The sequence below is a fragment of the Patagioenas fasciata genome, chromosome 2, assembly GCF_037038585.1.
Source record: "Patagioenas fasciata isolate bPatFas1 chromosome 2, bPatFas1.hap1, whole genome shotgun sequence".
Classification (NCBI taxonomy): domain Eukaryota; kingdom Metazoa; phylum Chordata; class Aves; order Columbiformes; family Columbidae; genus Patagioenas; species Patagioenas fasciata.
The window spans coordinates 49,200,475-49,224,611 of NC_092521.1; the positions used below are offsets into that span (position 1 = coordinate 49,200,475).

Consider the following 24,137-nt stretch of genomic DNA (forward strand, 5'->3'; position numbering starts at 1 on the left):
GCAAAGGAAACACTCCTCTCTTCAACAATTCCCATTCACAGTCTTGCTTGATTTCAGAGTATTACTGCTTTAAAATACCATCAACACCAACTAAAACAGCTACAGAACAGAAATCCCTTGAGGTGAGAGTGCATATGGCCACAGCTTAATTTCCAGCACAGTCACAACACAGGTAAATGCCCTCCCAAACTCTATTAGTACAGGTAACAACAGGCATGAAGATAAGTCAAATGGATAAGCTCGATAAGTGCCTTAATCTCTTACCTGCGTTCCAGGTTCATTCTACCATGCTTTTACCAATGTTGTTACACTGGTAGCTTTAACAGATTGCAGAAAGCGCAGCTATTGCACCTGCCTTTGCAACCTACCAGGTAAGAAACACAGTGCTACAGAGGTCTATATTCAGGAACACAAAAAGAGGACTGTTTAGGATCCAAACACAGCATTTGCTCTCTCACCCAGCATCCCCTCTGCCTCATCATGGCAGCTCTCACTTTGCCCCAGCTCTCACCATGCTGACCATTCCAGAACAAACAGCCCAAAATTCCAAAGAGGCAGCAAGAGCAAGGATTACAGTTTCCAAATGTGAGAGCCAGCTAGGAAAATGGTGGAAGAGGAAGCGACGGGATAATGAACGAGGGAGGCAGTCTCTGTACACCTAAGAGCTCTGCCAAGTCTGAGCAAATTGCATCACTTCTTGTGCCTATGAAGCTGTGTTACACATGAAGTAACAACCAGGACGTAGTGAGTTACCTCCCACATACCAAAGGATGCTCAGAGACCAGGAGACATGGGAACTTCCGTTCCAGCGGTGACCAGCAGCAATTGACGGCAGAAGGAGGAGGATGCAAGGGAAGGCACGCTGTCCACTCTTCTTGGACTTCAGGAAGAATGGAGTTGGCTCATTCCTTAAGGACAAGTTTTTCTCTTCTTGGGGCCATTCAACTTCTGAAGGAATCTCTGAGCCCCCCATACAAGTGCTCTGGAATGAAAGCATATCTGGAAGAGACAAAAAGAAACAGCTGAAGCCAACAGACATCTATGTACTAAAGCTGTGAAGCACAACAGACTGTGAAAAGAGGAAGTAGAAAATACAGCATAGCAAGAGAAAAACATACGGACGCTGAAAAACGAGCAAAGAACGTGATATGAAAGACAATCCAGAAAAAGGTATAGCACAATGATAATAAAAAGGCAAAACCAAGCAAACACACCCCCCCTTCCCCACTGCCACTGAAAAAAAGCCCAGAAGATTTAGAAATATGCGCATCTTAAAAAAAAATACTGGGCTCAGTTAAAGTGCTGTAAGTGTCGTCTCCAAACAAAGCAGATGCACCCATCATTCTGTGAAACTGCACAGAAGATAAAAGGAAGAGTCCTTTTTCCAGACTGGAAAAATGTGTTATAATAGAAGACTGAATGTTACCAGTATGTAGTCTTCATTACCCGTGTTAAGAGATATGCAAAAAGTCAATCAGAATAACAAGGAATAAAGAATCTGTAATTTTAAAACTATTTTCATAACAGAACAGGTTGCAGCACATGTGAGAAAAGTTACTTTTGTCAGTACCTGGAGTTTTGTTGTTTTGGTTTGTTTTAAATCTTTGTTTTCTTGAATGATTGCTACCACCAAAAAAAAAAAAAAAGTCTGAATTAAGTCAGCATTCTTGTTTACAACTTTTTTCTTATCCTTTTTTTTTTTCCTCAAGACCTTATCCAGGAAATACTGATAAACAGGATAACTGCTTGTCAAAGTCAGCTGAAGATACATGGAGCTGTTTTTACCATGAATGCCCAGCCTTGGCAAACTGACCTGCTTTACTACTTCAAATAAAGCATGAATGGACTCATCTGACATTCATGTAGAAGTATCTTCCTTATTGTCCAGGCACAGGAAAGCACAACAGCAAACTGCAAACAACAGTTCAGATCTCTTTCTCAGGAGCTGTTAGGTTACGTACTGCCCATAGTTTGGTCTGTGTAACCCCTTTCCAGCAGCTGACACTTAAACAGAGCACACTGAATCAGTCTCTGCTGTTCTAAGCTTTCTTGAGGCTTTCAAATAGCATATTTAAAATATAAACCTACTACCCACCCTCCAAAATTCCTCTCCAGGCAGCAGGCCTTAACTCTTCAAAAGACAAACCTTTATAAAGTCCTTAGATGTTAAAGTCAGTTTCACATCCAACATGTTGGTTTTAGTTTCCTACAGCCATATAAAATCTGTCTAATATGCTTCAGGGTTTTTAATCTGCTATGATCCTTTCTATGAATACAAAAGTTTTATTTTCTCTCTGATTGATAAATCATCAATTAAATGCAACCAGCAAATTAGCTGGAATGAGAAACTTGTAATACAGAGTGTTTGAAAAAGATGGACCCACTTTCATGATGGCAACACGTTATAATTGCACAAAAATTTGCAAACAGTTTAATAAGTTCCCAAGTTTGAGTAACCTTTTTATAAATGCCCTATCTTCCCTCCACCTGCTGTATGGACAACATCAAGATGATAGCTGAATTCATCCCAAACGCCTCTCCTGTTGGGTCCATCTTTTTGAAACAACAGGTATTTGCCTTAAGCTTTTTTAAAATGACAGAGACTTAGCAGCACTACAGAGTTAACTTTAACATGTGACAGGAACATGATGGGAAGGAATACATGTGAAGATTTAATCTCATTAGTTAAACTAGTGAAGTTTATTGGGAAAAATTAAAAACTTACCATGAGACAAGTTAAATAGTAATAAAGAACAGTAGCTCTTTAGGAAAAAATGCTGAAAGAAATTATACTGTAGATAAAAGCAGTAAAAAACCCAACGGGGAATAGAAAATAGAAAAATTCATTTTTTAAAAAAAGTGAGAATGAGTTAGTTGGAAATACAATAATAGAAAATATGACAAAAAGAGGAAGTAATGGGAATACAGTTGCAAATGTGAATTTATTTACTAATGAAAATGGCCAAACAAAATCACAATTGGCTATTAATTATCCTCAGTAACCACACCTATACGCTAAGTTTGCAATTTGTGTAGATCCTTTTAAAACTTACAGTCAGCATTACAGTCTGCCCTGTTTATTCTGTCTTGACTGATGATCTTTTATGGAGATGTTTCTCTTTTGGACATTCAGGTCACAAATGCCAAATTAAATATTATATAAATAAGTCAAACTCTTTGTTCCATGAGGTACAATACACTGCAGCTTTAAAACCTTATAAAACATTTAAAGTACAACTGGAAGGTACAACAAAAGAATTAGGTATATACTTTTATATTGTTCTAAGCTGTAAAGCCTGGTTGAGTATACTTAGCTGCTAATAACAAAGAGAGCTAACTGAACATGGAGCTTAGCCACATGGTGAGGTGCAGTAAATTCCAGCAGAGGAAAGCCTATCTGGATGTGCACCTCCAGTTCCTGCTGGTTTAGGGAACCCAACGCTACATCATCATAGAATCACAGAGTACCAGGTTGGAAGGGACCACAAGGATCGTTTGGTCCAACCTTTCTTGGCAAAAGCACAGTCTAGACAAGATGGCCCAGCACCCTGTTCAGCTGAAGCTTAAAAGTGTCCAACACTGGGGAATCCACCACTTCCCTGGGGAGATTATTCCAATGGCTGATTGTTCTCATTGCGGAAGAAGTTCCCTCTCGTGTTCAATTGGAATCTCCCCAGGATTAACTTGCACCCATTACATGAAGCCACAGAAGTGATCTGATGAGGTGGGAAGGTCAGGGAAGCACATGCACCTCACAGGCTAGGCTTTAAGTGTGGAAGAAAGATCAGAGGACTAAATGAAGACAAGGGAGAAAGAAGCAAGGAATGGCCACAAGCAATAGAAATGGTTAGCTGAAAATACACAGTAATGGGAAATAGGTGCAGTTAAAATGTCTCTGCAAAAGAGGTTCACAGTATTAAAGGTTTAGCCATCAGGCACAAATATATTCTCAATGGAACACAAAGAGTAAAAAAAATATCTAAGACTTAACATTTTAAGAACTATATAACTGTATTAAGAAGTCATACTGGATACCACTTGCTATCTGGTAAAATTCACAAAAAGAAAGCAGTTGTATCACTGAAGCTGCAGTGGCCTATAATAATGTGGCATGAGGTAAGGTGACATTGCTAATCTATTTTCCATTAATAAAGTATAGTGTTGCAACATTTAGTGAATGAAACAGGAGAAAAATCAGAACTTTACTGGACTTATGATACCACTGAGCAGTAAGTATCCAATTTGCAAAAAGTTACAGTAGAAAAGGAAAAAAAATAGGGGTTCTGACAGATTTTACATATCTTGTACCAATGCTAACTAGAGCAATCATCAGCTCCTCAATAACATGTTAACAACTTTTTTATGGCAAACACATGTACAAGAAAAAAAAAAAAGTGAATATATGCCTCTTTGTAGAGCACAAGATGAATAAGCATATTGGTATTCATTTACCACCTTAAATAGAGACTGGAATTCTGCTATAGGATGTCTTCCTGTTCTTTCATGCTATGCCCTAGTATTAAACAAGCTCAGGTGTCAGTCAGAACTATACTCCACTAGGTACATTCCAAAATTTTAAAATGTGTACTGTATTTCATTGCATTTATCAGCATTTTATAAGCACATAGGTAGTTATGCCAGATATTAGAAATTTTTATTTCTAAAAGAGAACAGAACACTCAAGAATTAACGCTTTGGTGAGTATTCCAACTTTGTTGAGAAAATAAGCCTAGAGCTCAGTAATTTTTTTCTCTGGGGAGAAAAAAAGGCAAACTAAACTGACTAACCAAACACCAACAAACACCACTGACTGGAAAACAGACATTGCAAATCAGTTTCATCAGAGTAATCTATGAATTCTCCTTCAAATTACAAGGTTGTGTCCCTGTTTTCCTCTATCCTCAGAAGTACCACGTTGTAGGAAACTATTGCTGGACTGGTGCATTTAATTTCTACTTCCTTGTGCTTGCATATCATTGTGGATTAAGCAGGTGCGTGTTTTTTAGCTGAACTGCTGGCTGTCCACTGGAAATTCATAATCTGATTCTCCCTTAAGCACACACAAAGTGTAAAAGCATGGAAATACACGATTTCTGAACCTGGAACTGCAATCTTGTATCCTTCTTTTAGTTTGATGGATGTCTCAAACAAACTGGTTTACTTGACCAAAAAGAAAAGGTGCCTGCAAAGAACACCTGAATTTATCTTTTTACTTCTTTCGCTGAAAAATAAAAAGATCAAGACTTTTTTTTTTTCTTCCTCTGTCTCTGTTCCCCATCCTGTTCTGATATTTGAAGGGGCACAAATAGATTTTAAAATTTGAGCAAATGTTAAAACTAAAAAATAAGTCTAATTAACGTCAAAAGCATTAATGCAAAGCAAATGAATTTCTTAACTTTACATATTTGGGAAAGTTTGTTTACATGTTGCTCCTTCTCCTATTTTCTCTGTGCTGTTTTTCTAAACATCCAAGTCACTCTCACTTACTGTACTGTTGTATTGGGAGAGATCAAATGTACACTGAATTTCAAAGCACACAGTCATTGTTAAAACTTGTTACTCAAGCTGAAGGCCTAGAGACAGTCACCTTCTCTCCATCCACACCTGAGAGTTACTGGAGGAAAAAACAAACAAACAAACCCCACAACCAAACAACACACACAAAAAGAAACAAAACAAAACAAAACAAAACAACCATCGTGAGCTGGAAAAATGAACGCAGTTTTGAAGATAATGTCTTTATTTTTCTACCATCTCAGAATCACCAAATGGCTGAGGTTGGAAAGGATCTCTGGAGGTTCCCTGGTCCAAACCCTTCCTGCCCAAGCAGGGCCACCTAGAACCAGTTGCCCAGGACCATGTCCAGATGGCTTATAAATACCTCTAAGGAGGGAGACTCCACATCCTCTCTGGGAAACCTGTGCCAGTGCTCAGTCATCATCTCAGTGAAAAAAAAAATACGTGTTTCCTGATGTTCAGAGGGAACCTCCTGCGTTTCAGTTTGTACCCATTGCCTCTGCTCCTGTCACTGAGCACACCTGACAAGAGCCTGGCTCTGACCTCTTTCTACCCTCCTTTCAGGTATTCATGTATGTTGACAAGGTCCCCCCGAGCCTTTTCTTCTCCAGCCTGAGCAGTCCCAGGTCTCTCAGCCTTTCCTCATAGGAGAGATGCTTATCATTGGGACCCTTTGTTGGACTCTTTCTAGTATGTCCATGCCTCTCTCCTACTGGGCAGCCCAGAACTGGAGACCGTATTCCAGGTGTGTTCCCGCCAGTGCTGAGCAGAGAGGAAGGACTGCCTCCTTTGACCTGCTGGCAATACTTTGTAGAATGTAGTAAGTATTAAAGTAACCGTTCAAAAAAATGAAAATACTGTGTTCTGGTAATATTTTTAATGTAAATTTTTTGTATACACTCTAAAGCCTGTATTCCCCACTTGTGGTAGAAACAGAAGCTATTAAGCTACAAAGGGGACCACAGCATGTCAGAAATACTGTGATAAGAATCACTACAGGATAAAACATTGCTATCATTTTCATCATTTTCAAAGACAATGATAATGTCTTACACAGCCCACACAAGTAGCGTGTTGCCATACACCTTCCTACGCTGCTTCCTGCATGAAATGTTCCCAGCAGTGTCTTACACTATTATAAATTAGCAGTAATCACTATAGCTCCCAGCGCTATCAATCTACAGTGACACTACAAAAGTCACCTAACATTGCACCACCAGATGTTAGGGGAGATTTCATGCATCAAGTTGAATGCACATGTGTCACCCAGAATAATTTTTGTGAGAAGATTTTGTATACCAGCTATACACTTGTTTCCTATAAACTCATTAAGACATAGCTGTGGTGGCTGGTTTCTCCTTATTATAGCAAGTTCAATGTTTTTTCTGCCAGATTTCACAGCATAGCATCCAATGAAATCACTAAAACAAGTAGATTTACCAAGCATTTCACATTTTCATGAAGGAAAGAAGCCCAAGCTTTTCTTGAAGCATTTATGACATGCTTTATACTGGATTATTTCTTAGCAAAGCTGATTGCTGATTCAGTGGTGTCCCTTTGAGCTCCTGTAGCTGCTGGTGTGTAATTCTTTTCCAAAAACTCTTACCCAGTTTTAGCGTTGCCACCAATTGCACTGGCCTGTCGAGGTCAGAAAAGAAGTTATAAATCTCACTACAACATACATTAACTTACCTGCTGTAATCAGTCTTATAAAGGCTTGTATATATTTCATACTGGGAGTCCCCCACCATCACTATGCAACATGCAGTGCACAACTTGCCAGTCTGCCAGGTCAAATGATTTCCCCTTGCAGCTTCTGCTTAGATTCTGCTCACGTTTCAATACTTCATCTTAGGGTATCTGGGAACATAAATATATTAGAATAGCAGTTCTCAAATTTTTCGTGCCATATGTGTCTTTTTCTTTATGAAAACTATTCTAGCAACTCTGTTTGTTAAAACCTCTTTTCATGTACAGCTGTAGGAAGGACAAATTTCAAAACCATTTAACACAGTCCTGCGAGCAATAGTTGAAGAAACTCAAGCTAAATTCTGTCCATGGGAGAAACATCCTGAGTAAGCCAGGATATAGAATACATCTTTAACCAATGAAAATCTATATTCAGGGTTTTACAAACACTGTGTTGTTTGTGGTGGGTTTTTTTTTCAGTTAAAAACCAAGAGGTTCTGTTTGGAAGAAGTGCCAAAGTTTGGTAGCTCTTACATCAGGAAAAAAAAGGGATACACATGGTTTCTCTCAAATGGAATTCAAAACTCTTTTACAGTTTCACTGGCATTTAAATTGCTATCAGAAATTCCTATTGAGGAATGTCCATGTGGTCTGGTATGCAAGACTGGCTTCTAGTACTGCAGCTATTGTATTTTCTTGCAATACCTAGTGAATAAATATTTCTAGGATTATCTTCCCCTCTCTGAAATGTAATATGAAGAAAAATATTCAAATGTAGTAATAACAACAAAATCACTAACATTAACTAATTTAAAAGGGAAGTGGAAGGTGAGCAGAAATTTCATCTGGGCTTACTGAGAAGCTGATGATGACCGTTTCCACCCCGCTTTGTCAACCATATCCCTAGTGACCCAGCTGCCAACACACCTCTGCCAATCCTGCAGGCAAGGTTCCATCAGCATTTTCTCAGACTAAAATGAGAATGGCAAGAATGGTGTCTTGCACTGTTTACAGTATTTCATGTTTACAATACTGTCATTAATAAATAGTTGTCAGATTCTATAAATCCTCAGTTTTTCACAGGCTCCTTGCTTCATCTGTCCAACAACTATCTGCATGTCCCAGGACTGTTTCCCAGCTAGCTCAAAAATGCCTTTGAGGTATTGTGATAGCTCATGAGCACAGCGGTCTGTGTTTTGGTCCGAGTTCATGAGAATGAAAGAAATCCACAGGACAGGGGAAAAGCAGATGGCGGCTAGGACTTCCCTGGTTTCTGGCTCTTGGGAATCAAACAGAGACCATGAACTGCAATCCAATTAACTACACCCTTGAGGCAAAAGCTAGGGGATAAGAAGTAACTACTGGCAGGTCCCAGCAGGACAGGGAACCAAGAAGGTGGCATGATGGGCACATCATAGTATAGAACAACAGAAGACGACAAAGCAAAACCACTACCACCTGCATTGGTATGTAACGCTGCTACTCTATGCCCACCTTGGGAAAAATAACAAACAAAAAAAAACCCCCATGCAATAATTAAGGAAGAGGGAAAGAAGTAATTAGGATGTCTCATAACATTTTGTCCATAACCTCCAAGTTAAGAACCCAAATCTCAGAGCAAAAGGGAGTTGGGAGATAATGTTAACAGCAAGAATGGCTATTATCTGACATATTAAAGTATCTACAAGGCAACTTTCCCCACAAAGTTTCTTAAATGGAGACAATGCAAAGTGTTTACTTACTTGCCAGTTCTAGCAGCTATGTTAAAGCCATCAATACCATTAAGAGGTGTAAGAGAAAAGGCAAAAATATCAAATTGATAAAACCACTATTTACAGTACCAACACAGGAATGAGAAATACTAATATAATAAAACTGTCCAGTTGAAAACAAACGCAGTCAATACAGAAGTGATGCTCACTATTTGACTTTCTCTTTGGATTTATTTCATGGTTGGCAAAATACAGGGAGAAACTTAAAAAATATGCAGAACATACATAAAACTAGTGTAAGACTTAAAGGGAACCTTATGCCCTTCAGTTCTTTGCCTCAAAGCAAATGTTATCTTTGATTTAGCCTTCACCAAGGCACATACACTTGCACATCTGGGAGAGTTTTAATCCATTCCAGAGAAAAATTGCTCCTATTTACACATAACCAAAAAACAGAAGCTATTACAGCATGCTGGCGTACTAACTTCTCTCTGCCTACTAAGTTTAAGAGATACTTATTTTTAGAGGGAATTAATCCAAAGCCTTCTGAGCAGTGAGGGTGGACACTGCTCCTGTCTGCAATGGGGAGATCAACCCAATTCAGCAGCTTTCAGCTGCCACAGCCACCCCTGCGCCAGAACAGAAAAGTTGTCAGCACATGGCTCCGGGCACCGGAGCTTGATTATCGCTACAATAGTCTCCAGCACACATCGGCAACAGGCAGCCAGGACACAGCTAGTCCATCCTGGAGGCAAGGAGAGTCTGGTATGAAAGTGGTTTTGGGGACAAAAAGTGGTCTTTGGCAGTTTCATTCACTAATGAAGAGTGAGCTCTCTCATGTGAGCTCATGCACTGTAAGGGCTTTTTCAGCAAGCACTGGACACAAACTCAGCAATGAAATTACACCAGTAGTTTGAAGTGGTAAATATCTGATTGACTCAGTACAAAATACAGGTAACAGCGGCTGCAGTCAGGTGTGACCGTTCCTTCAGCCAGAGGACATCCTCAACCCTGCCCCTACATGTCTTCAAATAATAATAATAACAACAACAATAATAATAATAATACAGTAATAATACTCTTGGCCATTGCTTCCATGACCGACCAGCATATTCAACAGTTTCTCTGCAATTGGAAAGGAAGCCTAAATATAATCATCCAGATTACTCTCTCACCACTGCTTCCAGTGGCACAGCTGCAATGCTGACAGGGAGAGCTCATACATACGCAGAAGGGTTCACTGTATTTGTTCCAGCCCTGCTCGAGTCAATCACAAAATCCTGTGATGGAGAGCAAGTTATGACTCAAAATTCTCTGGTGCAAAATCTCCGATAACTGCCCAGTTGCTGTTTGTGTTCTTTCAAATAGAGCTGATATGCAAGTTCGCAGTACCTATACAGAAAAGTTTCTATAAAAAGTCACCAATGAACAAAAGAATCACAGAGAAACACAAGATATATTTCAGATCTTTTTTTTTTTTTCCTGTATGAACAGGCTACCATTTATCAGAAGAAGTATCAAGCCTTTGTAAAGCTTTTACATCTATTTATGTATTTTTGCTATAGTTCATTATAACTTTATTTCCAAAACCAAGTATGCTTCAGTGACTTAGCTTGAACCTTCCTTCTGATCCTGTTGATGTTTGGTTCAGAATTCAACATCCAATGTCAGAGATATTCAGTGACTGCAAAAACTTTCAGTGCATAGATTCCTCATACAGTCCATATATGTAGTACTTACATATAAGTACTTAGATACTGACAGATAATACGCATGTATTAAGTTGACACTTACCTTCCAAGATTGGTAGGTACCAGATGGATCTGTTTGGTGCAGGTCAGGACTCCCGCTGCTATCAAAGCCCACAGTCGAGGCAGACATGACAAAAGGTCCACAGCCACTGTCTTGTGTGCAGCACTGTGGGAAAGCTGACTGGTTTTAGCATCCCAGAAAATTAAGACATTTACTAGCCCAATACACAAGCAAAGCACAAGACTGAAAAGGCTGGATAGAGGTATTCACCATAAAACCCTTAATTTCCAGTGCTTCAACAGCTTATTTCTGATCATCAGAAGTCAGCTTGTGGTCAGTGTTCTAGTTGCTCAACTCACATGCAAGTAACTGAGGCAAAAACATCATCACTATGAAGAAACTGCTCCCTGTTAAAACCACACAGACTACAGGAATTAAGGCTCAATCAGATTATCCTTTAACATGGTCTCAAGCACCGTTGTGAACAGATTTGAAGAAACACCTCAGATGACCGCAATCAATCCGCCTGCTCACAGGTGTTCTCCTAATCTTTAGTATTAGAAAATAAGAATCTGTATCTGAGTTGTACATTCAATTTGTCATTTCACATTGATCTCTTCTGTAAGAGATTTTGTTGTTTTAAGTTTATAGTTTTATCTCAGGTATTTTATACAGCAATATTGTTTGGTCTCTCTGAATTATTATTTCCAAATTATACAATAAAGTTCTTCATTGATTTATACATATGAGGGACAGTTATGTTTGCTTGTGCTTCTTAAAAGAAAAGAGCTCATAATGGTGATTATTTTCTTGTGAAAAGCAGTTATTTTTCTCAGGTGATATTCACTTTTTTTTTTTTTAGAAGTTGTGCAAAGGAAACTTAGCCTCACTTCCTTTTTTACAGATAATAATAGAAACATTTGGTTTGTTTTCAATACTCAGGATCATCTGATGCTTTTAAGTGAAAACTGGCACTGTTAATCACTATTCTTGCACCAGCAGCCAGGTCTGAATAATCATAATGATAAAATCATCACAAAGACTCTTTCATTAGCTAGCAATACATTATTATTCAAGAAGGCACAAACTATTGCAACTTTAAGTCAGAAACTGCTGCAAAAATTACATAGGTGAAGACAAATTCAAACCAGCACACAGAAGTAACTTTCTTCTAGGTGAAAAACAGCAATTTCAAGTAAATTTCAGGCCATAATAGTTTTTAAGTTTACAGACAGTTAACTGACAGAACTCAATATGGATTTAGCCCCTCCAAAAACAATGTAAAAAGTACCCTGCTCCCTACTGTACCACATGTTTTGGTATTGTACAACTCCCTCCACCCCTCAGTACCAGGAAGCTGGGGTTACAGCACCATACCAGCTGAGGTATATCCTTACTCTTCTTCATTACAAGCTACTGTAGACAATACAAGGCAAATTGCACATGGTAACTTTCCTGGCAGTAAAGCCAGTTGAGTAGGTTCCTGATTTCCCAATTTTCTAGTCAATTATTCACTCACCAGTGTAGTTCTTCATCTTCCTGCTCTCCCACAAATTCACCTGCTTGTGAGGCCAGTGAAAACACTCAGCTTCCAAAAGTAAAAGATAAATTTTAAATTCTTTTTTAAGTTGTATCATTTTGGTGAGCCATTTACTACAAAAAGATGAACATTTCTTCTGTCACTTGGAATTCTCTTCTTGGGGTGCAGCTCCATGTTCAGCATCAGCCAATCTAAGAGCACACTGCTATCAAAATCGGAGATTCTCCCATCTCTTGTCCCTCACTGCATCTTCTCATTCTCTCCCTATGTTAGGATGAGCTGTTCTGCAGCTGTTAAGTCAGATCAGTGTGTTGACCCAACTCAGAAATAAATTTTTTTGGACAAGCTGAGTTTTGTTTTCAACCCTTCTGAAAGCATGCAAAGAGGACAGTTTCACATCCTGATAGTATGATCTACATGGAGATTGCTCCAAAAGCAGCAATTCTGTTCTTCCCAGCCACTTCCACATAGATATTCCAGCAGCTTCCCCTGAACTGGATTTAACAATCACACGACTTTGTGGCCATTAACCAAAAGAAGAATTCACTTTCACAGAATCACAGAATGTTAGGGATTGGAAGGGACCTCGAAAGATCATCTAGTCCAATCCCCCCGCTAGAGCAGGAACACCTAGATGAGGTTACACAGGAAGGCGTCCAGGCGGGTTTTAAATGTGTCCATAGTAGGAGACTCCAAAACCCCCCTGGGCAGCCTGTTCCAGTGCTCTGTCACCCTCACTGAGAAGATGTTTCTTCTCACATTTAAGTGGAACCTCTTGTGTTCCAGTTTGAACCCATTACCCTTTGTCCTACCACTTTGCATCAGATCAGTGAGTTTAGGACATTTTCTTCAGCAGCAGCTTGCCTGCACAGTTGGTTGGGTGTAACATCAAATTGCACCCTCAGTGGGTGGTAATAATTGTTTGACCACCAGAAAAGGACAGTGCCATCTCCTCCCCCAACTTCTTCCTTCACTCCCCTCTTCCCACATAGAATCATGGGGTTCATACAGTTGCACATTGGATCAATTCAACAAGCAGATTAAGAGGGGTTTTTGTGTGAGGTTAGTGAGTTGAGTCAACTCACAAGGGGTCAAAGAAGCATCAGAAAGGGCAGGAGTGCTCAGGGTAGAGCAGAGACAGGAGGAAGAAGTGGTACCACCCAGGAGCATGCACTTGTATGAGAGTTTAGACTGGCCAAAGTCAGTGCTGCTGTGGCTCTTCTCTGTGAATTGCTCCCCTTTCCCCTGAGCCTCTGCTGGCTCTCTCCTGGCCAGACACTGCACAAAACCTTTTATTCCTGGTTTATCTCTCTGCCAGCAGGCAGGCTTCCAGCCTGGCTCACCCTGCCTCAGCCGGGCAGCAAAGCCAGCACAAAAGTGACAATGGAAAAGCACAGCCCAGGATAAGACCTTTGTCTTGCAGTGGCAACTAGCCACGACCAGTCAGAAAAGGTCACATGGAACTGTATGTTGAGATGAGACATATGCTCTAGGCAGTTTTGCTAACCAGTTTGCTGAGTTTCCATGCAGTCTTGCCTTCATTGAATCCTCATCTGAAGGAAAATATTCCTCGCAGAGGCAAATATTCACAATTGTTAGTTGATATATGGAACAGGGCTCTTATAACTGAGACAGGCATTTCAAGAGGTAGTTGTCTTACAACTCTCCAGGAATATTTCCAATATCATCCTCATTTGTTTTGCTGAATTTGATCTCTAGGTTTGCCTTTCTGGTCCCTTTCAGTCTGCCTGCTGCCATTGTAGCCAGTACAGAGCAGCTTCTGCTAATTAAGTGGCTTGTCCCTGAGGATGAGCTGCAAAGAGACTCATGTAACATGATTTTTAAAAAAAGGGGGACCAATAAGTTTTAACAATTTAAATAATTCCTACTGGCCCCATAAGAATCCTTCAGCTATATTCAAATCAGTTATATAGGAACCCAAGCCTTCGTATCCCAAACCACCACATCCACCCTCACAATGTTTTCATAAATCCAGTCTTTAAAGGACTTTTACATACTCCGTACCTGCAGAGGAGTGAACTGTGGAGCAATAACTCTCAGAACAATACCTGCAAAAGCCAAACAGACATAATCATCAAGTACACACATTTTCTTCACAGTTCTTTCCTCTGGAAGCTTGGCAGCAGATTTTTTTTTTCTGTGTATGCAACAGAGCTGTATCTAGCCCTCAAATTCCAACCTCTTAGGTGAGAATAAAGAAATTGTTCTTATTTCCAATATTAACTTTATTTATGTTATGTAGAGGAGACGTTATAATAGCAAGTCCTTCCACAAGGACATCAGCAAACAGCTGTGTGGAGGCAGTGTCATCCTCCCTGAACGATAGATAATAATGTTTGACATCTGTTAGGAAGGAAATAATGATAAGGTGTGGTAAACGTCACAGCAAAAAGTTTCAAAGTTGCAAAAGTTGTGGTTTACAAATGCAGTACAGAGAGGCAGCCCCTGAAAAAACCTTACCACCAAAATAGAAAACAAAGGAAATAAGGTGGTTACAGACAGAAGAGCCCAGGGAGGCAGCAAGACAACACAGATCAATGCGATAAGCAATATTCTCAGTACTCACTGGTCATAGGTACGATCATGGCCAAGCTGATCTGAAAGCTAACTGCTGACAAAGAAGGATAACACTGCGCCACTCTTATGCCCCAGTAATCGCCTTCCCTTGCTTTGACATCAAAACTCAGCTCCTCCCAATTTGTGCAACTTAACAGGCAGAAATCTGCTTTTATAGAAAAGCAATTGTTTTTCTGCTGATTTAGCTTCTTTAAACATCTCAGTATAGGATCACATGAGTAAAAGCGGTGGCACAGGAGGCTGTGTGGGAACACGTGGCCACGACTGTTGAGGGGAGGAAGGAAAAACATGGCTTTTGATAACAGCTAGCTGTCAGGTTTACTTAGCTATAAGGTAATTCCAGACTACAACTTAAATGCTTGTCACTGGTTTTATAGGTATTTTGGTGGGGAAGAGTTTCGAAGGTAGACAATGACATACTGCAGACATTTCTGAGAAGCTCCTTTCATATCCACAGACAGAAAGAAAGATGAAGAATGCTGCTTTGAAAACTTCTAAGAAAGACTAATGGAAAGGTCAACATCTCAAGAGCAGATAAGATATTTATTTCTTTCATGGTTAGTTTGAAACAGCATTTCCCCCCACAAAACCTTTTTCTTAGAAAATGCAAATCAATCCTTTTTTAACATCATAAAATATGAACACGCAATCTCTGTCATTTCAAGCTAAGAATAAAATGTATGCATCATTGTATAAGAAATGTTATAGAGCCTCACTCTGGAACTGGATCTCCAGTCATTGTAATTTCATCCTTGGAAATACCTGAAAAGTAGAAAAAAGCATTGAAGAAGCATGAATCCCACAGACATTAAAAGTGGAAAACAATAAATGTACATTCAATACAACAAGATTTTAGTTAGAGTATATTTCCCAAATTGGTTTCAAGCACAGTAATACTCACAAAGCATATTTACAAAAATGTGAGTGTATCGTTTCTTTTGCTATGCTTTGTTGTCGCTGAGGTGCTGTGTATGAGAAATAGCAACACTGATTATTAACAATGACAAGACTCTCTCTATAATCTAGTTTTCATCAAATACAACTGTATTCCCTATTTTGTATTTCATTTTATAATTTAGTATTTTTATTCACCAAAAGAATTAATCTTTTAAGATTGTCGAGGGTTAGGATTGCGGGGTGACAATCAAACCCCGGCAGATGTATTGTTAACCTCCTCCCTCCCCCACTTCCCCCTTTTTGCCCCTCCCTCTCCCCCCTTCCCACTCAGGACAGGCGATCGGGAGAGAAAGAAGGACAGAGAGAAGAGAGTTGGAAAAGTTAAAGATGTTTTACTAATGCTACTAATAAGAATAGAGAAAATAATACAAAATATACAAAACCAATCTTGTAAGTCTCAGCAACTGCAGAGCCAGCACTCAAAGTCCTGGATTGGACTCTGCAGCCAACCGGAGCTGGATTCAGTCTCTCACTAGGCCTCAGTTCGCAGGGACGACCAGCAAGGTCCTCTCCTAATGTTGGCCATAAGCAGAAGGGAAGGAAAAAGGGAAAAAGGGACGAGATCCTCGTGATCTCCCACTTTTATATGAAGTATTCACGTGAATGGAATGTTATACACCATTGGTCAGTCTCTCGGTCATCAGTTTCTCGTTGCCCCTCTCGCGAGATGTCCATCCGTGCTTATCAATAAGTTTGCATTCCATTGCTAGGTTTAACCAAAACATGTGTTGGGTTCTCCAGGAAAATGCAGCTAACATGAAGGCCCCAGCTGACAGGCAAATTCACCAAAAGAGAAACCTGTTTTCAACAAAACCAGGACAAAGATTTTAAGAACTTCTGATAAAATATACAGTAACTTTCAGATACACTATGTATAGAAAGTTAAAGAACACAATGTTAAATGGCTATTTGTTGTTCTATGATTTTAGAAAGCAATATGCAGAGTATATCAACAAAGACAGTGGACAGAAGAGAACAAAATCAAATGTCATTTATGTGACAGCAGCAGGAATGGACCATGGAGCTCTGCCTTGGAATAGATGAGGAGTTAATTGGGAACTGCTGGGGCAGAACAACATGGGCAATGTTCTGCGTGTCTGCTACAGACACTTTGATCAGGAAGACAGTTGGAAGAAACTTGGTGTTTGTGGGCCCTGATCCTCACGAGAGACCTAAACCATCCTGACAACTGCTGGAGGGGCAGCAGAGCAGGGCACATGCAATGCAAAAGGTTTGGAGAGTGCATTGATTGAGAAATCCCTAACAAAGGTGACTGAGGAGCCAACAAGGAGCCAACAAGGCTCTGCTGGACCTCACACTTAGAAAGAAGAAAGGACTGGTTGGGAATGTGAAGGTCTAGGACAGCCTTGGCTGCAGTGGCCGTGAGACAGTGGAGTTCAGGATCCCAAGAGGAAAGAACAAAACAAAAAGCAGAATCACAGCCCTAGATTTCAGGAAATCAGAATTTGGCCCATTCAGGGACCTGCTTTAAAGAGTCCCATGGGATGTGGCCCTGGAGAGAAGAGGAAACCAAGAGAGATGGTCAGTTTTCAAAGATCGGCTCTTCCAAACTCAAGAATGGTCCACCCCAACCTGAGGGAAATAGACCGAAGAGGCCTGCAGGGATGAACAAGGAGCTCCTGACAAAACCCAGACATAAAAAGGAAGCATAGCAGAAGTGGAAGCAGGGACAGGTGACCTGGAGCAATACAGAGACACTGCTTGAGCATGCAGGGAGGGGAAAGCAGTGGATTTTTTTTGTGTCAACCTTAGTAATGTTTTAGGCAGTTACCTCCAATAACATTCTCACAGGCAAACTGAAGTAACAGATTAAGTGTACAGTGAGCTGTACTGAAAACTAACTGAACTGCCAGGCTGATAGGGTGGTCAGTGGCATGAAGTCCAGCTGGGGGCCAATCAGTAGCGATATATCTCAGGGGTCAATACTGGGGTAAATACTGTTTAACATCTTCATTAATGACCTGGATGACAGGAGATGGTACACCCTCAGCAAGTTTGCAGGTGTTGCAAGACTGGAAGGAGTCGTTGATACACCAGATGGCTGTACTCCCGTTCAGAGGGACAACAACAGGTTGAAGAAATTGGTAGACGTGAACTTCATAGAGTTCAACAAGAGGAACTGCCAAGTTCTGCACCTGGGGAGGAACAAGCCCAGGCACCAGTACATGCTGGGGGCCCTGGGTGTCCTGGTGGACAAGGTGAATGTGACCCAGCAATGTGCCCTTGTAGCAAAACCCAACAGCATCCTGGGCAGCACTGGGAGCAGCACTGCTAGCAGAATGAGGGAGGTCTTCTTCAGGTCATGGGATTAGGCTCAGTGAAAGAAAATTACACTTCATATAATTATCTTTCTATACTCCTTCAGCAAGTTGTTCATTAGGATTGTGACAATAAGGTAGAAGTACTGCCTTGTAGCCATTCAGTCATCTCCTCTGTCCTTCATGGTCATGAGTCTTCAGAAAGCAGAAGCTGAAGATGATGCAGATGGTGCAGAAGAGTCCCCAGAAGCATCCCTAGAAGAATACCTCTCCATTGCATACGTGTTGCCTTAAACAGTTCTGTATATTCAGATCACCAACATCATTGCTACCTTTTCTTCAGCACTGCTTGGCAGTGCCTCCTTGTGTTTATCTTTTCGGCTTTGCTTTTGACATCCAAGAAATGAGAAAGTTAGTGAACTGCAGTGCTTTGCTTCTGTATCCTAAAATAAAATATTAACCTCTACAAATTCTTGAAGAATTTTCAGCTCTAAGGAGGCTTAGATCAGATGTTCTGCTATTCTTTATTTATAGCCTATGCTCGTAGTAGCTGGAGATTCCCTTTTGAAGAATAAAATCAGGACACAGAAAGCTTTTTTCACCATGGCTGTTGCATTTACTCACACTAGCGCAAACTGCTGAACCTGCTGTGAGTTTCTTTATTCCAAATATTTATATTTGCAGACTAAAATGACAGATACTAGAATAAAAATTTAGCATCCCAATGATTTTTTTCTGGGTTTGTTATTGCCCCTCTGGAACATGGCAGAGCCACCAATATCATTGTAGCATGCAGTGCTGTCTGGGTATTTCACTTTATATCAGAACATATAGGCTTGAATTTCAGGTGCTACTTCTTATTAATATTCTCTACAATAGCACAGAATATAAATGGCAAAATTGAAAAACACAAATAAGAAGCTAACAAAATAAATCTGAGACAAATTTATCCTGTTAGTGTGATCTCTTTTAGTAAGCAAAAAGCAGTATCTACCCTACCAACAGTCTGATACTGTTGTCTATTTTGATCACAAATTACTGTTTGTTAAATTAACAGAATCTGAGACATTTTCAAGGCTCTACCATTAACACAGGCAGACCTTCAGGTGCAAGCTCTGTTTTGCAACATGATGAATTAACATGGAGACATGGCACGTAGGAAATCCCACCAAGGTTAGGAGATCACACCAAGTTCAGTTGGTGAGGACATACTAAACCAAAAATAGCATTTCTCCCTTTTGCTATCTTTCTTGGCATCTACTCTGTTACCTGATTTTATTGCTAATGTTACAAAACACATGTATAAACACTTTTTTTTTTTAATTGCAAGATGAAAAAGCAGTCTACTCTGAAAGAGAGGCTCAAATTCACCCTGTCATCCTCTTAGCAGTAGATCCTGAGCTATCGTACTTAGAATAGTAAAGAAAGTGGGGTTATTTTGGTGAATTTGAAGTCAATGCACAAAATGAGGTTCTGACACCAACATGCTAAAGGCTTTGTCTGAGTAACTCTCAGGAATCATTCTCATCTTTCATACTGAGACCTTTAGTCAAGCAGGTTTAAGCAGATGGTGCTACTACGGAATTCTTTGCTGTGCTCTTTCCTGTGTATATAGCTTTGTAAACGCTAAGTTTGAAATTTTGATTTTAATGTAAATTTGAAAATGGTGATGAATCAGCATCCTGTATTTTCCTACTTGTGGATGGAAATGTCTGCGGGTTCTTTATCTTACTTATCTCTCCTATTCCAGAGGATTTATGGAAACTTGGATAATACAAATGGCAGAAAATACAGACAGAGACCGAATATTGCTTACCATTTTTTCTCAGAATTGTTGGAAGACTGGATCACTGTCAATATTATAGCTTTCTCCAAAACGAAATTAATTCATCTGCAGTGAGGAATTTTGACACATCCTGAGAAGACTAAAATCGCTTTACTATTAGCACGTCATTTCAAACAGATAGTTTTCTCTAGGAACTAAATTTAATGCTTTCCAGACCCTTGTCTCAGGAACTGTATCTTTACCTATTATTTGTTACTGAGAAATACGAGTTGGAAATACAGGGAGAAAGTCTTTCTGAGAAGGACCCATCCTGTTCTTTCTGCATTCTTGTCTCTCCAAGTGCACATCAAGAAAAAAGAGACACTACACTGACAAAAGTTGGAACAGAGGTGGAAGAAGATCTGATTGAAACACATTTGCATGTGAAACTTTCAGTGATGATCTAGATTTATGCATCTAAATTACAATTAAATAATGTTAAGGTTGCGAGTAACTCAGAAGAGCGAAGAAATGTGCAATTAAAGAGAAAATATACCATATGTCCTTTGATATCTAGGCATATTGCAGTGCATTAAGAAAGTCATAAAAGAGACACCCTGTTGTGGTTATGTGTTCCGAGACATGTGGCACATTTTCATTGCAGCGATCTATTTCCCTGCTTGTATGCATCTGTGCCATTATTTAAATGTTGATTTTGAGTGTGAATTTCCCTTTTCATGGCAACAAAAATGGAGCTGTAGACTCTTTTTTCAATGTTTCTTTAGATCTGTTGCTATTTATGAATGTGGAAGTCCAAAACGTTAAACATGCGCACAAAAAATCACCACAAAGGGGCATAAATTGGTTTAATTTCGTCATCAGACAAAATTAGGCAAAGGATATGGTTTTAATTACTATGAACATATGTTCTTATGTGTATATATTCCTCTAAAAACTAATATAGTTGAATTCCAAACACTGGTCTCCTGTATTTTGCTTGGAAATAGGAACATACTAAAAATTTCATGTTTAATTTGGACCATTTTGGGAAATACAATGGGAAATTCCTCCTTTCATTGTAAGGTTCCTCTACTGTGGCATCCTGCAAGGCTATTATTTTTTCTTCTATTCAAAACCAACCTGAAAATGTGTGAGAATACGATGGAACATTCAGATCTTAAAAGCAGTAGTTATGTGGCTCACATCTAACCCACACTGTCTCAAATGCTGTGACCACCAAGATACTCCAACACAAAATATTTTATAAACAGTGGTGGGTAACCAGAGAATGACAGAAAGGTAAGTTATACTTGTGGGAAGAGAAAAACATTTTGTGGAATTCCCAGTGTTCAGAGTATTTCATGAGAACACACTTGCCCTCCAGTTGCTGAAGATGCCTGCAGCCTTGGGACACGTTCACACACTTCATCAGTTCTCCAGCGCCAAGTATATACTAATGCTAAAGAAATAAGTCCTTGTAATTCTGTTTGCGACTGGCTAGGAGACAGTACCTTCTGATTACATGCTGATTTGGCCATGGCTATCTTGCATTCTTCATTCCTAGGATTTGTTGTTGTCATTTGTACTAACTAGAAATAATACCAATTTGAGCACAGAGCTATTTTGACAGTTATCCTATGAGTTCATCCCAGTAACAGAGTAATAACCATGAATCACCAGGAAGTGTGCCAACTTTAGAACAGGTTTCTTCAACCCCTTCTTTGCCTTTGGTTCCCTACAAGTATAATGATGATGATGATAAAGTGTGTGGGAGACAGAAAAAAAATCCCTACTAGTAAAAAAAGTGGACCCTGATATGATGATGATGATGATGCATGAAATGGTTAGAAACACAAACAGCCTAATGGATGCACTGGCATCACTCCTCCTCCTTAGTGTGACCTACAGGGCAAGGACTGGGCCAGTGGCGTTTTCTGGAGAGGAAAGCAAGTCAGATTAACAACACATCAACTCTCACGGTCCTGTATAATCTGAAAAGACAGGGACGAAGCAGTGCCATTCTAGAAACACAGCATCAAACCCAAGTGGCGGGCCCCTGGATAGAGAAGTGCTGCAGGAGTGCAAAAACAGCTTGGAGCCAGCATCCTGGGAACTGCTTGTCAAGGGAAAAAGCAGAGGGTGGTGGGCACTCACAGTCAGTCCTAGAACAGAAGAGCCAGGAAGAGCAATCTCCATGGGCCTGGGGAAAGGAGCCAGCCTAGAAACAGTCTGAGGAGAGAGCATGCCAATTGGGAAGCAACTGTAGAGCCACACAGTGGCCAAGGACACCACTGATAAATGTGTGCTGCAACCAAAAGGGTCAGGGCTTGAGGGAAGAGCCAGGGACTTCAGCCAGCAACAGCAGAGAAACCAAGTGAGTAACAGGATGAGTTAAGGAAAGAGATTCACATTTTGTGGGGTGTCACGGTGTAGTGTCCTGTCAGCCACAGCAGCATGTGCTTATGTCAACCACAAGAGCAGAAATAGGTTTACATAAGGCCAGAGCCTGGCAAGGAGACAGGACTCACAGCCTGGTGTGCGGCACTGAAAGGCACATGGGCTGAGCAGGGGATGCACCCAGGAAAAAGCACATTTGACATGCTTTAGTTGGGGATTTTCAACTTTACTGTACCATTACCCTGTGAAACTCTCATCCTTGTAAAGAATAGTCTTAGACTGCTCAAAGTTGTACGTGAGGATCCGCGGTGAAACTGAGATTCCCTCCAGCGGCCGCATTGAAAAAACATCAAGCATTAGCACTTCCAACGTCTATCATTTATTTAAAGTTGGCGACAGTAAATACTTCTCCTTGCTCCGGTTTCATTCTCACGACAGGCAAGCCGGGGCCACCCAGGTCGGTAGGGAAAGCCGCCCCACACCAACGCGCTGGGGGTCGCACAGCACCAGCCGCCGCTCCTCTAACTTTTTCTTCACGGTTTGTTTCGTCCCCCACCTGTCAGCGCTGGCCGCTGCCGAAGGAACGGCTCCGCAAACGGCCACAGTGTCGCAGCGGCACCTCTCCAGTGAGCGCCGGGCCCGCGCCTGCCAACTCCCCTCACGGACGGGCCCGATGGTACTGCACACCGAAACCAGTGCGGTCTCGCACGGAGAGCGCACCACCGACCGCCGCCGCCTCCGCGCGTCCCTAAGGTGCCTCCAGCCCCGCCCCGCCGGAGCGGTCTGCCCGGGTGCAACCAACTGTCGCGGCGGGTAGAGGGGGGAGGAGAGCGCGCCGCTCAGCACAGCCGGAGTGCGTCCCTTGTAACGTGCGCACCACAACGCTCCCATCCCCCCCGCCGGCCGTACCACTTAGCTGCCTGTCCGGCGCTGAGGCGCGCTGGGCAGGAACGTACCAACGCCGCGGAGGGAAAGGGGTAGCCAAGAAGATCGCGTCACAAGCGGAGGTCACGTTCAAAGGTCGCAGCACCGACTCTCGGTCCCACTGCTTTGGCCGAGATCTGCCAGGCGGCCACGGCCTCATCGGGGCTCCCCCTCGCAGCGGGAAAGGGGAAGGAGCAGCCGGTCCTCCTTAACCCTTCCCCGGCGGGACTGGGATGGGCCGTCCCGCTGGGCAGCCGCCCCCGCCCCCCGCGCACAGCGTTCTTCCCGGATCGCTGCCGCCTCCCGCCGCTGCTGGTTCCGCGGGGCGCGTGAGCGGGCGGGCGGCGGGGGCGGACCCTCCTGGTGCGGCCCGACATGTCGGTGGCGTTCGCGGCCCCGAGGCAGCGGGGGAAGGGCGAGATCACGCCGGCCGCCATCCAGAAGGTGAGTGCAAGAGAAGGAGCCGGGCCGGGCCTGGGGGCTGCAGCTGCTTCCTGCCGCCGGGCCGCGCGGGGAAGGGGGTGGCGGCGGCGCTCCGGAGCACCAAGGCCCCGGCGGCGGGGGGGCGGCGAGGCCGTGGCTGCTCCAGTCGGGGCACGGCCCGGCGAGGCGCTGCCTCTCTGCACTTAGGCAGTTGTTCGGGGGTCCCAGCGCCGGGAGGAGGCGGCGGGCGGGCTGCGGCGGGGCGGGGGCGGCCGGTGGGCTTGGGGCCCTCCCGGCTGCTGCGAGCGCTCCTGGGGCCGCGGGCGGGAATTAACTCGTAAGGACTCCGCCGGGCACGATGAGGAAACGGCGGAGTCGAGTAACCCCTTCCTGTGAGGGGTGTCTGTAAGTTGGACTTAGTTGGGTTGTTCCTAAAGGCTGCCGAACTTCGGGCTCTGCCTCCGCGGGCTAAGCGGCGACTGCAGCTCCCGAGCTTGGTCCACATAGCAGTGAGGCTGCCCCTAAACTTTTAAGCGTTATTAACGAAGAACATGATGGTCGGAGCCAATGACAGCGACTCCAAA

General features: G+C 42.0%; 1 protein-coding gene across 5 annotated transcripts in view; it reads left to right on the forward strand.

Moving 5' to 3' along the window:
* The first annotated feature begins 23,391 nt into the window (after window positions 1–23,391).
* The window catches only part of SS18 (SS18 subunit of BAF chromatin remodeling complex), a 42,682-nt gene continuing 41,936 nt past the window's right edge, over window positions 23,392–24,137 (forward strand). The window contains exon 1 of one of the 5 annotated variants that reach the window (XM_071804173.1): window positions 23,392–23,574. In XM_071804173.1, the coding sequence (XP_071660274.1) occupies window positions 23,506–23,574 (69 nt within the window). In that variant the 5' untranslated portion in view covers window positions 23,392–23,505. The remainder of the gene's footprint in view (window positions 23,575–24,137) is intronic. The other 4 variants (XM_065831286.2, XM_065831288.2, XM_065831287.2 and 1 more) reach the window with 4 other exon arrangements.